This window comes from Rhinopithecus bieti, unplaced genomic scaffold, assembly GCF_001698545.2.
Source record: "Rhinopithecus bieti isolate Rb0 unplaced genomic scaffold, ASM169854v2 scaffold_83527, whole genome shotgun sequence".
Lineage (NCBI taxonomy): Eukaryota > Metazoa > Chordata > Mammalia > Primates > Cercopithecidae > Rhinopithecus > Rhinopithecus bieti.
In genome coordinates this window covers 1394062-1410913 of record NW_016837625.1, presented here as the reverse complement: position 1 = coordinate 1410913, position 16852 = coordinate 1394062, and the positions used below count along the sequence as shown (strand labels likewise).

Genomic DNA, 16852 nt, shown 5'->3' with positions numbered 1-16852 from the left:
CCACCAGCAGTGCCTCTGGCAGACATTGGAAGCCAGCTTTTAGTGTGAACTCACCAGCCGTAAAAATGTCAGGTCACTGAACAGCTGCTGCTCTTCAGGGTCAAATAGCTCACATTCAAGGCAGAGAGGACTGTTTTCTGTAAAAGGCATTTTAAGAGAATTCCTAATAATGAGGTCTTCTGATGGGAGAGTAACTAATGAAGGTGGTTTGAGGGAAGGAAGAAGGGGAGGTTGGGAAGGAAGGAGGTCGAGAAGGAGGGAGCAAAGTCTTTTCCTGTGAGCCTTCTAATGACAGTCAACTTGCAAAAATTATCTTAAATTGGAAATCCAAAAGGCTTATAATCTGAACTGCCTGACAGTGACTAGCTCACAAGTGACATGCCCTCCTTATTATTTCTGCCCTCTGGATTCTCAACAGTTAAGATATGAATATTAAGGTCCTATTAGTCTAAGAGTTAATCAGAACGTTTTAGGGCCAGGGCTGAAGTCTTGAATGGTGGCAGTCTGCATGGAAGTCCAAGGAAGTATTGTGAAAAGCCATCCCATCGAGCTGTTTTATCAAGATATATCCAGATGTGAATAAACTAGAAAAGTCTAAGGAGCATGAAAAGTTACCAGAGGGAGTTTACATGAGGCAGCCGGTATGTGCAAAGGAGTAGGATGACTTGGCCTGATTGGGTGGGAAGGTTTCTTGGCTAAGTATATAGGGACTTTTCCTTCTTAAGTAGACTTTACATTTTAGAGCAGGTTTAGGGTCATAGCCAAACTTAACAGACGGTACAGAGATTTCCCACAGACCTCCCGTCCCCGTACATGTGCAGCCTCCCCTGTTGTCAATATCCCCAACCACAGCAGTCTATTTGTTACAATTGATGGACCGACTACCAACACCTCATGATCACCCAGAGTTCATAGTTTACATCAGGGTTCAGTGTTGGTGTTATATATTTTATGGGTTTGTACGAATGTAAGATGACATGTAGAGAGTATTTTCACTGCCCTGAGAGTCCTCTGTGCTCTTCATACTCATCCCTTCTTCCTCCTGACCCCTGGTAACCATGAATCTTTTCCCTGCCTCCCTAGTTTTGCCTTTTCCAGAGTGGCATGTGAGTGGAGTCATACACTATGTAGCCTTTCCATATTGGCTTCTTTCACTTGGTAATATGCATTTAAGACTCCTCCATGTCTTTTCATGGTTTGATAGGTCATTTCTTTTTAGCACTGAATAATATTCCATTGTCTAGATGTACCACAATTTATCAATTCGCCTAGTGAAAGACATTTTGGTTGCTTCCAAGTTTTGGCAATTATTAAGCTGCTATAAACATCTAGTGCACATGTTTGTGTTGACATGAATTTTCAACCCATTTGAATAAATTGCTAGATTGTATAGTGAGTATGTTTAGTTTGATAAGAAACTTCCAAACTGTCTTTTAAAGTAGCTGTGCCATTTTGCATTCTTACTAGTAATGAATGTGAGTTCCTGTTGCTGCACATCCTTGCTGGCGTTTGGTGTTGTCAGGTACTGGGTTCTGGCCACTCAAATGAGTGTGTAGTGATATCTTGTTGTTGTTTTAATTTGCCTTTCCTTGATGACATATAATGTGGAGCATTTTTTTCATATGCTTATTTGCCATCTATATATCTTCTTTGGTGAGGAGGCTGTTCAGATCTTTGGCCCATTTTTAATAATTGAATTGTGTTCTCATTGAGTTTCAAGAGTCTTTTGTATATTTTGGATGACAGTCCTTTACCTGGTATGTCTTTAGCAAATTTTTTTTTTCACAGTCTGTGGCTTGTTTTATCATTTTCTTGACTGTGTCTTTTGCAGGTCACAAAAGTTTAATGAAGTCCAGCTTATCAATTCTTTCATGGATTGTGCATTTGGCATTGCATCTAAAAAGTCATTGTCAAACATAGATGACATTACTAATGTCATCTAAATTTTCAATTTGCTCCCATCTCCAGGAGTTTTATAATTTTGTTTAAGTCTGTGATCCATTTTGAGTTAATTTTTTATAAAGAATGTGAGGCCTTTGTCTAGCTTTATTGTGTTTGCATATGGATATTCAGTTTTTCCAGCATTATTTTTTGAAACGACTATATTTGCTCCATTGTCTTATCGTTGCTCCTTTGTAAAAAAAGCAATTAACTATATTCATGTGGTTTTATTTGTGGGTTATATTATTAGTCTGTTTTTTCACAATTACCACACTGTCTTATTTACTGTAGCTTTATACTATGTCTTGAAGTAGGGTAGAATCTGTTCCCCAACTTTGTTCTTTTCCTTCGATATTGTGTTGGCTTTTCTGTATCTTTTGCCTATTTATACAAATTTTAGAATCAGTTTGTCAATAAAAACAAAGTAACTTGCTGGGATTTTATTGGAATTGCATTGAATCTGTAGATTAAGTTGAAAAGATCTTGACACTATCGAATCTTCCTATCCATGAATATGAACTATCTCACCATTTACTTGGCTCTTCCTTGATTTCTCCCGTCAGAGGTTTGTTGTTTTCCTCACACAGATCTTGTATATATTTTGTTAGATTTATACCTAAGTATTTCATTTTGGGGGTGTGCTCATATGAATGGTACTGTATGTTTAATTTTCAATTCTGCTTTTTCTTTGCTGGTAAATAGGAAAACAATAGACTTTTATGTATTAACTTTGTATTCCGCAAACTAATTTTCCCAAGCTGCTGGTAGTCACTCCTTTCCTCCCCTGTGTTTGTCTTCCCATGTCATTGCTCAGCATCACAGTCATCTCTTCAGACACCTCCTCCCATCCTGGAAAGGTCAGCATAGCCCTCAACTTAATTAGACTTAGGAAAGGTTCTCTACACTGGAAGTGACGGGGGGCATATTAACAAGAAATGTTCATAATTATATGAAGGATTGCAGATTCCTTTGCCACAGGAATGTCCTCACATGACCATAATGGGTGTGAATGAGATGAGATAATGTTACTGAAATCAGTACCATTAAACCATTTCCTTTCTTCCTTCTCCCAGCAAAAGAAGCGAGAGAATCAGAAAAATGCTTTATTCAAACAAAATAGAAAAAAATGATATATATTTCTTTTTCCCGTGAAAATGAAAACATTTTACGATTTGATACAAATACGGATCTTCTTTGTCTGAAAACCCTGGGGCGCAGTCCTGTGCTCATTTGTTTGTTTGATACCGTGGAAACACGCAGTTGATTGCAGTAGATAAAAGCATGTTAGGGAAGAGACCAAAGGGCAGGTCTGAGATTTTCCACAGGATTCAGATAAAAAATAATTCTGATTGGTGTTTGCTATGAAAAACACAAAATCCTTATAAACAAGAAACTTGTTCCTCCATGGGCCCCAAACTTTCTCAAACATAAATAATTCATAGGCGGGACACGATGGCTCACGTTTGTAATTCCAGCACTTTGGGAGGCCAAGGTGGGAGGATTGCTTGAAGCCAGGAGTCTGAGAACAGCCTGGGCAATATAGTGAGGCTATATTGTCTCTAAAAACATTTTAAAAATAAAAAAAATAAAAAAGAAGTCAGATTTTAAGTCATCTCTTAATTATAGACTCAAGAGGTTTTTAGACTTCAGTTATTATCAATAGGGGCAACAGGGATAGAGACTTAAAACAGTATATAGACCACACAAAAAATAAGCACATAACTCGACAGAGTGATGGTTTATAAACACCCCTTGTGAGAAGCCCTAGACCCCTGATTTTAATTCTCTCCATATAGTTCAGTGGTTCTCAAAGATATTGTTTGTGGAATTAAATGGTATCAAGTAGCTGTTAAACCTTGGAAGTTGCTAATTTAGGTTTTCCACTTGATAGGAAACAGCTGATGTTATTAAAAAACAAAAACACTCACAGAAAGTTTTACCTTCCAGAACTCAGCCTTTTGAACACAGTAATGCATCACATAATGACGTTTTATCAACCGTGAACTGCATATATGGCGGTGGTCTCATAAAATTATAATGGAGCTGAAAAATTCCCTATCACCTAGTGACACTGTAGTGCAATGCATTACTCATGTATTTGAGGTGATGCTGGCATAAAGCAAGCTAAGCTGCCTGTTTTATAAAACTATAGCACATCCACACGAACAGTACTTAATACTTGACAATGATATGTGTTACTAGTTTATTTACTACAAATGTGTTATTTCGAAGTATACTCATTTATTTTTTTTAAAGTTAACTGTAAAACAACCTCAGGCAGGTCCTTCAGGGGGTACTCCAGAAGGCATTGTTATAACGGATGACAGCTCCATACGGACTACTGCTCCTGAAGCCTTCCAGTGGGACAAGATGCGTAGATGAAGAGAGTCACATTGATGATCCTGACCCCATGTAGGCATAGGCTAATGTGTCTTAGTTTTAACAAAAAAAAGTTTAAAAGTTAAACAAAAGTTAAAACCAAAAAAAGCTAATAGACTAAGGATGTGAAGAAAATGCTAATACTTTTGTACAGCTGTTTTAAAGTTATTACATATCAAAACGCTAAATAATAAAGTAAAAGTTATAGTAAGCTAAGTTTTATTAAAGAATTTAAAAAATAAATTTAGTGTAGCATAGATGTACAAGTTGATAAAGCCTACAGTAGTGTATGTCCTAGGCCTTCACATTCACTCACCACTCACTGACTAATCTGGAGCAACTTCCAGTTCTGCAAGCTCCATTCATGGTAAGTGCCCCATACAGATGTACCATCTTCAATGTTTTATATGGTATTTTTACTGTATATATATTTTTCTATATGTATGTTTAGATACACAAATACCATTGTTACAATTGCCTACACTATTCAGTGCAGTAACATGCCGTGTAGGTTTGTAGCCTAGGAGCAATAGGCTCCACCATATAGCCTAGGTGTGTAGTAAGCTATGCTGTCTAGATTTGTGTAAGTATACTCTATGATGTATGCATGGCAATGAAATCACCTATTGGCACAATTTCTCAGAATGTGTCCTTGTTAAATGACACATGACTGTAATTGTGTCTAAACTACAGCATTTTAATAAAGGTTATCCCTTGCCTAACAAAAACTCCACATTATAGAAAAGGGGCAAAGTTCTGGATGGATCACATAACTTGACCCCTCTGTCAGAAGCACATTTCCTTCAGTGATAATTGTTTTGGGGAAACTGAAGACACTGAAGCATATGATCTGAAAATTTCACATTTCCCCCCTTTCTATTAATACACCAAGGTCAACTGAGAATCTAGGTGGTTCTGTACATAATTCCACACCCAAATATACAAATAGGCCGGGGCTCAGTTTGTGGGTTGGAATAGAACATTCGTCTAACATGCAGAAGGGTTTCTCCTATCAGAGTGTCAGCTCCACAGAACGTTGTTACTATGAAGTTATGCAGTGAGTTGATAAAATACAAGATGGTCAGCTATTACAAGAACATCATGAGTTCATTCCAAGGATAAGAATAATTAGTGTTTGGCCTGCTTGGGTATTCTATCAACCACTGGGGCAGTTTGTTTCCAACTTGACCTTAAATTGAGTTAAGGGTGGCGAGGCAGCAAATGTGATGTAGGACAAAGGGAAAGCTTCGACTTTCAGAGGATACTGATAAAACAAATTTCTTGATCTGTATGGGTGCCATTTCCCAAACTGATCCATATCAAATTAATTTTTAATAAGAAAAAAAGTCTCAAAACAGAAAAGCCTTTGATTCTAGAGACCAGAGATTATTTTCTCTACTCCAGTTGAGTAATTTCACCAGTAGCCCTATCATTTATAACAAGAAATTGTATAACTCATACATAAACCAAGTGTAGAAAGAGGTGGCATATGATAATGTGAACATACTGAATGCTGCCATAATAGAAAATTATATTCTTCTAGGTCCAGTAAGTACAAGTTTAAAAACACGTATATATTTCTGATTCAGTGAACAGTTTGCAAAATTGAAATTCAGTAGTGGAAACTGCGAAGAAGTTTGATGACGCTGTTTTAATAATTCATAGAAAGACATATGTACACCCAATGAATTCATCTCTTTATTGCATATTGCTATTTTTTAAAAAATGTACAGTCTCATAACACATACATTTTTTTATTCAGTACTATCTAACGACAGTCTTGCACCTAAAGACTAAGTGGTTCCAACTACTAAGCTAATAAGATACAAGACATATAATTAAGTTCACAAATTATGCATTTTCTTTTTGGCATTAATTTAAAAAAACAAACAAAGTTCAAAATACACACCCAAGAGAGAAAAGTGGCTACTTACACCAGCACCAATCTAAAAGTAGAAAGTAGTTTTTTTTTTGTTTGTTTTGTTTTCTTTTCAACAATGGCACATGGAATTACCTGCACACAGTTTTGGGGAAAGAAACCAAAATGGAAATGGCAAAGGAGGCCCACCAGGATGGCCATATCAAAGGAGGATGATTAAAAGGGGCAAGAGGGACATGCTACACAAACTTGCTCCTTTATGTGACTTTCCCTCCACCTGTCTATTCCTTAAACTGTAAGACAAAGCCATTTTCAAAATACAGTTCCAAAATTGAGCCAGACCAAATTTCTCCTGCTACAAATAGAAAAGAATATACATAGAGGCACTTTAGTTAAGGAACAGACAAAACCATCATTATATCCCAATCTTCCTCATCTCCAAGCCTTTCTGAGTCAAGTCTCTATCTGCACCTTCAACACGGTGTTATTGCAGACCTGGGTTAACTCGGGACTGGGGGAGTGCAACCTCTGCTTTGTATTTATGACTGTTTTATTTGCTAGTCATTTATTTCCATTTGATGTGTAGAAAGTCACTAAATTTGCAATGAGGAAAAGATGTAAAACCACAGCTCTTGACAACTCTTAGAGCACTATTTCACAGCTTTCACATAGCGCAGATACCTTGCCGTCTGTGCTAAGTGTTATAGTTTATACAAATTATTTTTAAATAGTATGATTCCTGTACAGTGCACACATTGGTATTCTATTCATCCCTTAATATCCCCATTAGAATTTAAGCCTTTGGGGGCAGGGACTCTGTCTTGCTTACCATTGTAGCCTTACTATGCCTGGTACATAGTAGGAACTTAATAAATATTTGTTAATTGATGAAAAACTCAATTTAGTGAGTAAATAATGTTCTAGTGCAACAGGACAAACTACTCTCTCCACAGGAAACCCAACCACAACAGGATTGATAGAAAGAAAAGAGAAAACGTTAGCCCCCATCCCCGACTACAAATAAATAAAGCAAAGCAAGGAAAAAAAAAAAAAAAAAAAAAAAAAAAAAAAAAGTAACAGTCCTCTTTATATATCACATAATTTAAGGATATTAAGAGTTGGTAGGTTAATGGTAAGCATCTATATTTTATTTTCTAATGTTCATTGTTTTTATTCATGTCTCCCTGAGAGCTTTATTTTTTTGGACTGAAATTTTACAGGTAGCTTTACTGACACACAATTTTAAAATGACAACATATAAACAGCAATCACTTCAAATATACTTAGAGATAAATAGATCTGGGCATCTCTGCTGATGTTGACATTTTGTGCATTCTTTATGTGTCCTTTAGTCCAGACCTATATTTACAGAAAATGCAGCTTGTCCTACAAAACAGAAAATAGAAACTATAACAAAGAGGCACCCCATTAAATTTTTTTTTTTTTTAGTAATCTTTATCCCTTCAGAGAATTCTTCCTTTAAGTTTTGGGTGAGATATTTTATTTTTAAGGTTTATATATCTATAGTGTTAGAACAAGCATACTCTGGCAATGTTGTTCTTTAAAAAAAGCATGGATTGCATTTAGATAGTGTTTTTTCCAAAAATCTGAAGAAATTATCAAGAGCACTTGGCAGAGATAACTTGATGAAATTAGGAGAGAAAATTGATGTCCAACTTTTAAATATACAAAAAATTCTGACTGACATTCTACATAATTCAAATTGTGTGCAAGATGTTCTCAATAAACATTTACAGACTGTATCCTCACACCGATGTCAGAAATCCGAAGCTGGTCCTATCACTGATGCATCTACATCACAGTGTCAGCTATCGAAAACCATTTTATATCTGTATTTTTCCAACTCCAGTTCCATCAGTGAAAATAATTTCAAAGGATATCAAGCTTGGAAACAATACAATATTTTGCAAGGTTTTTTTGTTTTTTGTTTTTCTCCTGTTTTGTCTTTGAATCTAGGGAATGTCTCTGTCATCTCTTTCAGGAGATAGTATTGTGCTTCTGAACGGTCATGGTGTTCGGGGAAAGAAAATGAGCCACACTCAAGGTGAATGCATACACGAAGGGTTTCGGAGCACACACATTAACATAAATCTTTTTAACCATACATAGAGGTCTCCAGACAACACTCAGACATCTATATACATTTTTTAATATATACACACATACATTTACATACACACACATTCACACATTCACTCACAGATGAAGGAAAAAATTGCCACTGTTTGGATTACAAGGCAGTGTAATGAAACGTTCTAGTCACTTTAGAGGGCCGCTAATGAGCTTTCTAAAATAAAGTATTCATGGAAGATTAGAAATTAAGTTTTGTGATTGGTCTCTCTCTGCTGCTGTCAGTCATCTGGTTGGTAATGCGTTTGCGATTCCGTTTCAATTTAGAAAGGTCTTTGTCAAACACTTCTCCTGAGCGTAAAGCTGAAACAAGGTCATCAAACTCTCCGCTTTCTTCACTATTCTCTTTAGCTTTTCTCATTTTACGTTCCCTTTCACGTTGTTCTTTGAGCTGCAAATAGAAAGAAATAACCTCTTAGAAACATGTCAAAATGTTGCATTTTGTTTTCAGTAGAGATGAATTCTGTGAAACATGGTAATGCTCCAGACACCAAGCTGTGCTCATCCTATAACCCCTTTGGATATCACAAGAAAGGGTAATTGGAACATGGAGTCTCCATTGTGGAAGCAATGGACAACAACAAAAAATAGCCACTGCCTTGTGGTTAGACCCTCACCACCTAGATTCTAGGTAAACTGCATGATATTCTAGTTAAAATAAGAGCAATTGAGGCAATTTGTGTTTTTGCTAATAAAAAAAAAAAAAAGGTATCACTATTACATAGACCCCAAATAACTAAAGCAAATGGTCATCAGGCCATTTTCCTTGTATCAAAGGCTTAGCTTGCATCTACTGTGGAACCCTGAAACCTGATACACAACAGTTACTGTTATTAAAAGCCAACTAATACATGCACATTGTAGACAATTTGGATAATTCAGATAAAAGGAAGGTGGGGGAAGCATCTTTAATTCTACTACTGTGAACTTTTTAGAGGTTTATCTCACCACTATTATTTTCTATATGTATTAACACATCTTAAGAAACAAAACAAAAAAAGATTTCATGTAGAAGTCACTTTGTAAACTTTTCTGTATCATTATTCTTTAAATACATATCTTTTAAGGACTGCATAAATATACCATTATATAGCTGTTACAACATTTAGAACTCAAGCCCTACTGGTAAACATCTAGGTTGTCTTTAGCTTGGGACTATTATAAAGAATGCTGCCCTTTTTTGTGTAAATTTATGATTATTTCTTTAAAATAAATGCTAAGAAATGGAATTCCAGAGCAAAGGATGTGGATAATTTTTTTTAAGGCTTTGAAATACACTGTTAAATAGCCCAAGAGAAACAACACCAATTTAAAGTCCCACAGCATTCTAGAGAGTACACTGAATGAAGCCTGCCTTCCTGCCAGCAGGTCAGAGTGCTCTCTAAATACTTTTGACTGGGCTGCAGCCATAGGACTTCTAGGAGGTGGAATTGGTCAATTAATCATCCTCTCACCTGAGCTTCCATGCGAGCTCGACGTTCTTCTTCCTCCTTTTTCTTTCTCATATTTTCGTTTTCTTGTTTGGCTTCTGAAACAGCTTGAAGAAACTGATCAAAAATGCCAAAGAACTCATCTGGTTGTATTTTGCCAGCCTCTTCCCCAAAGTGCTTCACTGCTTTAGTGAACTAGAAAAAAGACGGTTTTAAGAAGTCAATGTTTCATGAGAATTCCATAATCAAATATAAATAACTTTAGAAAGACTAAAGCCCAGATTGAGTCAAGCATAAGTTTTGTTTGCTCATTTATTTTTATTTATTTATTTTTTTTGGAGATAGAGTTTCGCCATCACCCAGGCTGGAGTGCAGTGGCATGATCCCAGCTCACTGCAACCTCTGCCTCTCGGGTTCAAGTGATTCTCCAGCCTCAACCTCCCAAGTAGCTGGGATTACCGGCACATACCACCACACTTGGCTAATTTTTGTAGTTTTACTAGAGTAGGGGTTTTACCATGTTGGCCAGGCTGGTCTCAAACTCCTAACCTCAGGTGATCCACCCACCTTGGCCTCCCAAAGTGCTGGGATTACAGGCGTGAGCCACCATACCCGGCAGTTTTTCTTATTTTGTTTTGGTTTTTAAGAGATGGGGTCTTACAGGTTGCCCAGGCTGGAATGCATATGTTATTGGTTTTTTTTTTTTCTCCCAAATTTACGGAGTCTTACATGTTACTCAGGCTGGAGTTTAGTGGCTATTCAAAGGTATGATCACAGCAAATTACAGCCTCAAACTCCTGGGCAATCTTTCCCCTTAAGCCTCACGAGTAGCTGGGACCAAAGGCAAGTGCCACTGCACCCGGCTGAGTCAAACATAACTGAGGGATTCTAGCGAGCCTATATTTATCTTCAGCTGCTGAACATGTCTATCAATCATTTCTAAAGTAAAAATTTTAATACTCCTTAGCTTTTGAAACCATTTATTCCTGTCTACCTCATTTGAGTTTAACATGTATGATGACCTCCTATGACTTTTTATTAACTAAACAGTAGTAAAAACAAAATATTGTAGAGCACAGCACCCCAGACATAAAACTAACAGCAAACTCAGCAGGGGGAGGGAAACTTGTACTTTTAACTTTTCTTTGAAGTAGTTTAATATCATTTACTGGTGCCATATGGTCAACATAGAAAGCAAATGGGAGCCAGTGCCTCTTAGCTGCTTTTCCCAATCATAAATAATGCTGCTATTGTTGGGATATTTTCAGGGTCTCAATGAGAAAAGAGTAACTGAGTATGGAATCTTTAATGCAACCCAGTGTATGACTGAGAATACAATTTTATTCCAAATTCTTTGTTTTAGAACCCCTTTCAATGCCAATCTTTTTTAAAAAAGTTTTTTTTAAAAAAGATATGGGGTATTGCAATGTTACATTGCCCAGGCTGGACTCAAACTCCTAGGCACAAGTGATCCTCCTGTCACAGCCTCCTGAGTATCTGGGACTATGTGTACATGCAACATGCCCTAGTGTCAATCTTTTTAAATGGCCAAAATGCAACATACCAAGGAAGAAATTTATGAAGTTAGATAAAAATATATGTATACAGTAACAATAGTATATCCAGTCTCATTTTAGTTCTTCCAGGGGTTATCTTCATAACTCAAGACAGTATGTTTTCAATACTCTTAGCATTACAACTACCCATATAATATTCAATGTCAAATTGTTTGCTAAAATTATACTTCCTTCTGTAAGGATCTAATGCTATTACTCCTAAGCTACTAAGGATACTGTTCCTAGCTTCAAAGTCAAATACGTTTTTCCCTATGCCCAATCAGCTACTTAACATTTTCCAGATTTTAAGTTTTCTTCATATTTAGACCACGCTGTGTTTATGCAGTGCCCCCAAACAGTTTATAATTGGTTTTATTTTTATTACTTTGTCTTTGTTATATTGTTAGGTTCTTCTGATATTTCAGTGACACTATCTACCTAAAATATTTTCAACATTTATTTTTAAATAAAACAAGTTTTGGCTTATATTTATATATATTTTACAGTTACTGTATCTTTAAATTTGTAATAAAAGTGTCCTTTTTACCATTTCTGTCTTCACTGAGGAGTTTTCAATGTTTTACTTATTTGGAAATATTCTATTAGAAAAGAGTTCTTCGGGCAAAAAACATAACATTCTTCAGACACCATATATAATGCTCTAGCTTGCTCCATGGTTTTATATGGTAATTTAGAAAAGTTCTGGTATGAACAAAATAGCAATAGACAGTCTACAACTGGATTTCTAAAACATTCAGGTTCACGTACTTCAAGCCATCCCGAGTGATCTTTTTATCAAGGAATTCTAGTGATCATGATGTCATGTATATTGAAATCTTAGAAATCTAAAGAAAACCAGGCTCAGATTAAAGCTCCACCCCCTACATACACACACACGCCACAGTCAGTGTGCGAGGGGGAAATTTACCAGGTCTTTATGTTCTGCTAGACGATCTTCAACATCAGAGAAGCTTGACGCTGGCTACTGTGATGAACAAGCTGACAACAGCCAGTTCACACACAAAAATGTTTGAGCCCCTTGATGAAGTAGGTGCTATATTGCTCAGGTGGGATATCAGGACAGGGGGAATCTCTTACTTTGTGAAGCACAAACTCTGAAGTGGTGAGGCATACATAAAACACAGATGGGGGCTTTCACAGTGGAGGTCTGAATGGTGGTTGCTGACATCAGTTGACTGATTTCCACTGTGGGATATCAGAGGTTAGACCTCTGATAGCAGCCATTTGAACATATATTATCATTTATTTAATAAGGTTAGAGAGGAGGTTTAATGTTGAGATTAGCTAACGCATGTGAACAGCCTACTCCTGTACTTTAATTGGTATGTGTGTACATTTACGTAAACAATCATCCATATCTACAACCAGACAGGTGACCAGAGAAAAATAACATCCATTTACCGAAGTTTCGAAACACAAGACTCAAGTGAAAGAGTGTTGTGGCAACTGAGAGATGGGTAGAGTAAAAGAACCAATGGAGGGGGGAGGGCGGGGAAGGGTGTTAATATACTTTATAAAGAATGAGAAGAGGAGAGAAAATGAGAGACTCTGTACATGTCTTGTATATGAATGTGAATGCATTTTGGAAGAGGAAACAACCTGGGATAGAGAGGAGTGAGGTGAAGCTGAGGAGCTAAAGGTCATGGTTATTAATCAACAAAAATTTCTCTTCTAAGGGAACACAAAATGTGAAATAGCAGAAATCATAAAAATAAATGTCTTACTAAAAAAAAAATAACTCTTGCAATGAGACTGTGAATTAAAATGCATCTTTTTAAACAAGTTCTGCTGGAGATTTATACAGGTAGCATCCTGTCCTCCAAGGCTGTATCTCAGATGAGCATATTACGTAATTAGGCACATGGCTTTAGTAACATCGAATTGCACATTTGATTCTACCCCTGGTTTTCATCATCTACTCTTTTCTGGCTCCCAGAGATAAGTACTTCAAGCCAATTTCAACCAAGAGAAAACTGTCAAAGTATTTGCTGGTCTCATACCATTCAAAGCCTTCAAGGTCTTTCAACATAGGCCAGTCAGACAAAAACGGTGTGTTCAGATTAATCACAGTCTTGGAAATGAAAACACACCTATGTCATACAAAACAATGGAATCTGGAAAGTAATTATCTACTACTTTATTTCCTGCACCACGAAGTTTAGATCTCACTCCTGCTATTTCCCGTACAGAATAATAACTGAAAGTATCACAATGAAGCCCAGTCCACTCAAACAACAGTCAGTGCACAAGGGGGAAACTTACCAGGTCTTTAGCTTCTGCTAGAAGATCTTCAACATCAGAGAAGCTGAAGCTGGCTACTGTGATGAACTGGCTGACAACAGACACAAACTTATCTCCAGGCTGTGGGGGCTGAGACTTCTGATATTCCAGCTCCTTAAACACAGGAAATGAATAATGTCAATGCAGGCTTCAAATACAGACATGAGACACACCTTGTCTCATATTTCACATGCCTTAAATTTAATAAATGAGAATGGTAAACACATCAAAATTTGTTCTAAAACATTTTGTTATACTCTAGTGCCCCTGCCCTTCCTCCCACCATGCCAGAGCCATGCCCATGTGCACATGCATATTTGCCAATAGCAATTTACCAACAATCTAAGTACTTGATCTATTACTCTTTCAGACTTTAGAAAGCAAGCAGATTTGCATTTGGATAAAATTAATAGAAGTTAAACAAATAGTGGGGGCAAACTGAACTCTAAGGGCTTGTGAGTGAAAACAAGAGACTCTGCTTGTCAATATTCCATGCTTAGAATTCTGGTGCCTTGATTTTTTTCTTCTTTTCCTCTCAGCCAAGTCTATTTACTTCTTAAACTGTGGGATATGGGTCAGTAGAATTTTGGCTGTAGCATTTGGCACCATAATCTTTTACCATTTTTCTCTTGTCTATACCATATTGGTTTTTGTAAACAGGCTTGTAGGGGAATTAGTCTCTTGTTAATTATCCATATTCCCCATTAACACAGCAATGAACACAGATGATCCAAATCTAATGTTATTAGTTAAGTTAATCATTGCCAGATGCACATTCTTATTTAAAGTTCACAACATCCCTATAAGTGAGGGATCACTAGTCCCATTATACAGACACATACATTAAGGTTTGAAGGGATATATTACTTGCCCTGAAGTAGTGCTGACCAGTGACAGAGCCAATTTGAACTCAGGCCTGCCTGACTCTAGAGTCTTGGCAATAACTATGTTGTACACCAATTGACTTAAACTGGATGCTCCCTTATTTTCTTGCATTGGCAGAGATCTTCACAAGCAGGAGTGTAGTCATCACAGTTTACGGGTTCTGACTCAGCTCTACCACTGATTTGGTTCTTAACCATGGTATGTTGCTCTGGGCCTCAGTTTATTGATTTTTTTTTAAGGGGGCAATATCCACATCATCACTAGACTCAAATGAAATAACAGAAGTGAAAACTCATCAATTAGGGAGCTGGCACTGATTGGAAGAAATTGCCATAATTCTAGTACTTTAGCCTGGAAAGTAAGTGTATCTGTGTTCAGTGTGGGGATGGGAAAGGCATTTGAAAGTGTTTCATTAATGTATAATTTCATAAATATTCATCTTTGATACCTTCAAACAATATAATTAATTTGTGTAAAGCACAATTAGAAGACATATATATTTGGCCAGGCCAAGCTCTGCCCCCTGCTATTTTCTTACAATACCACACCCACCTCCAGGGGTAGGGGAGGCTTCTATATCCCCTTTCCTATAAAAAGTGTGATACAGTGTATATGACAGTGTATATAGAGTGATTTCAGCAAAACTATCCTTTAATAAAGCAGCAACACAAAATTTACCCAGAAGCCCCCACCCCAGGCCTTGCTCTGACCTGGCTCAGAAGCAGGGGTCAGAGCCAGGCTTCAGGGTCATCATAAAGACCACGGACCCTCTGGGGCTGGGAGAAAAAGTTCAATCAGTTTATTTTTTTTAATACTGCCCCCCACCCCCCCCATTAAAAAAAAAAAAAAAAAAAAAGAAAAGGAAAAAAAACCTCACAGGTTCCTTAATTTATTGAAAACAAAAAATTAGACATTGTGACTTTAATTTTTATTAGAGATATGTCTTTAATTAGTTCAACTACTTTCTTTGGTAGTTTTGTGATTAAAAAAAGAAGGGAGAGTTCTCACAGCGTTACTGATAAATGATCTGAGATACTTATGAGAGGCACCTGTCCAAGCTGCCTGCCTATCCATCTCCTTCACCCAAAGGAGGCCCGAGCTATGTCTGCTCCGAGCACGGTCACAGGGACGCTGCTCTGCCAGCCTGTTCTCATCCCTGCCCCCTCTCTCGCTGGCAGCTACATCTGCACAGTACCCACAGGGCACTGTGCCAAAAAGCACGTTTCATCCTACCAGCTCCAGTCTGCCAGCCTGACCGGTTTTCCTTCCTCAAAGGCCTGGGCCCAGGTTGTCTTGTATGCCTGGGATAACCTCCCTCTATGCACCTAAGTTTACCCCACCCTCTGAAGCCACAGCTCAAACAACTTCTTTTCCAAAAGAGAAGTTTCCTCTAATAGGGGCCAATTGTTCCACATGTCTCCAAAGTACCCTCAACCTGCTGCCTTCCTTAAGGCACCTCTGTAATCACTCTGCTATCTGGACACGGCCAGGCTGAGGGAAGTGGCTGCTCAGATTATTGCAACACCTGGAGGACAAGGACTCTGAGTCATCGTGACCCTCGGCTAGAGCATGTACTATAGTGTCTGCTTAGTAAATACTACCCAAAGGACCAAGACAAAAACAACAGAGAAGTTCTATTGCTCTACCGAAAGTGAACACCATATATTAGCAGCACTTGGAAATTGAGAGGGTCGCTGAAGACCATTTAGCCCAATCCACTCATCCTGATGAATCCTGCCTCACAGATAAATTGGTGGCACGCTAGGTCCAGTTTTCAGTTCCTCCTGCAGTGACTCACCCACGACCCCTGCTGCCTGCAATCAAGTTGCCAGGCTGAACATAACCTGCCTTTGCTTCTTGTGGTGGTGGTTCTTATTTTTAATCAACAAATGTTTATTCTGGGCATACCACATGCCAAGACAACCAGCAACTCATCTGCTGGAAACCACCAGCACTAGAGATAGTGAAGAAACTAGGAATTAGAACAAAAAACAAATACTCACTGTCTCTACTGCTTTCAAGCCACTTCTCAAGGTACTTATTTCTTTGTCCAGCTCAGTCATGCTGTTGTAAATAGCAATGTTTTAGCAATCAACATGTGACTTACACATATTAAATATAAGATGGGTTTAAATATTTCATGCTTGGAAGTCCATACTAGTTTAATTTAAATGTTTAAAATTCCCTTCCATGCTCGGATCTCAAAGACAGACAACAGTATTTTAAACTCATGAAATGTAGGTATAAAATTATGTTTCTTGGCCGGGCACGGTGGCTCAAGCCTGTAATCCCAGCACTTTGGGAGGCCGAGACGGGCGGATCACGAGGTC

General features: G+C 37.6%; 1 protein-coding gene across 1 annotated transcript in view; it reads right to left on the bottom strand.

Annotated features, from left to right (window-relative positions):
* Nucleotides 1–5994: 5994 nt before the first annotated feature.
* DAAM1 (dishevelled associated activator of morphogenesis 1) overlaps nucleotides 5995–16852 on the bottom strand; it is a 185936-nt gene continuing 175078 nt past the window's right edge. Inside the window, 4 exon segments of the mRNA XM_017865861.1 lie at nucleotides 5995–8741; nucleotides 9805–9975; nucleotides 13620–13751; nucleotides 16526–16586. Of these exon segments, the coding sequence (XP_017721350.1) occupies nucleotides 8532–8741; nucleotides 9805–9975; nucleotides 13620–13751; nucleotides 16526–16586 (574 nt within the window). The 3' untranslated portion in view covers nucleotides 5995–8531.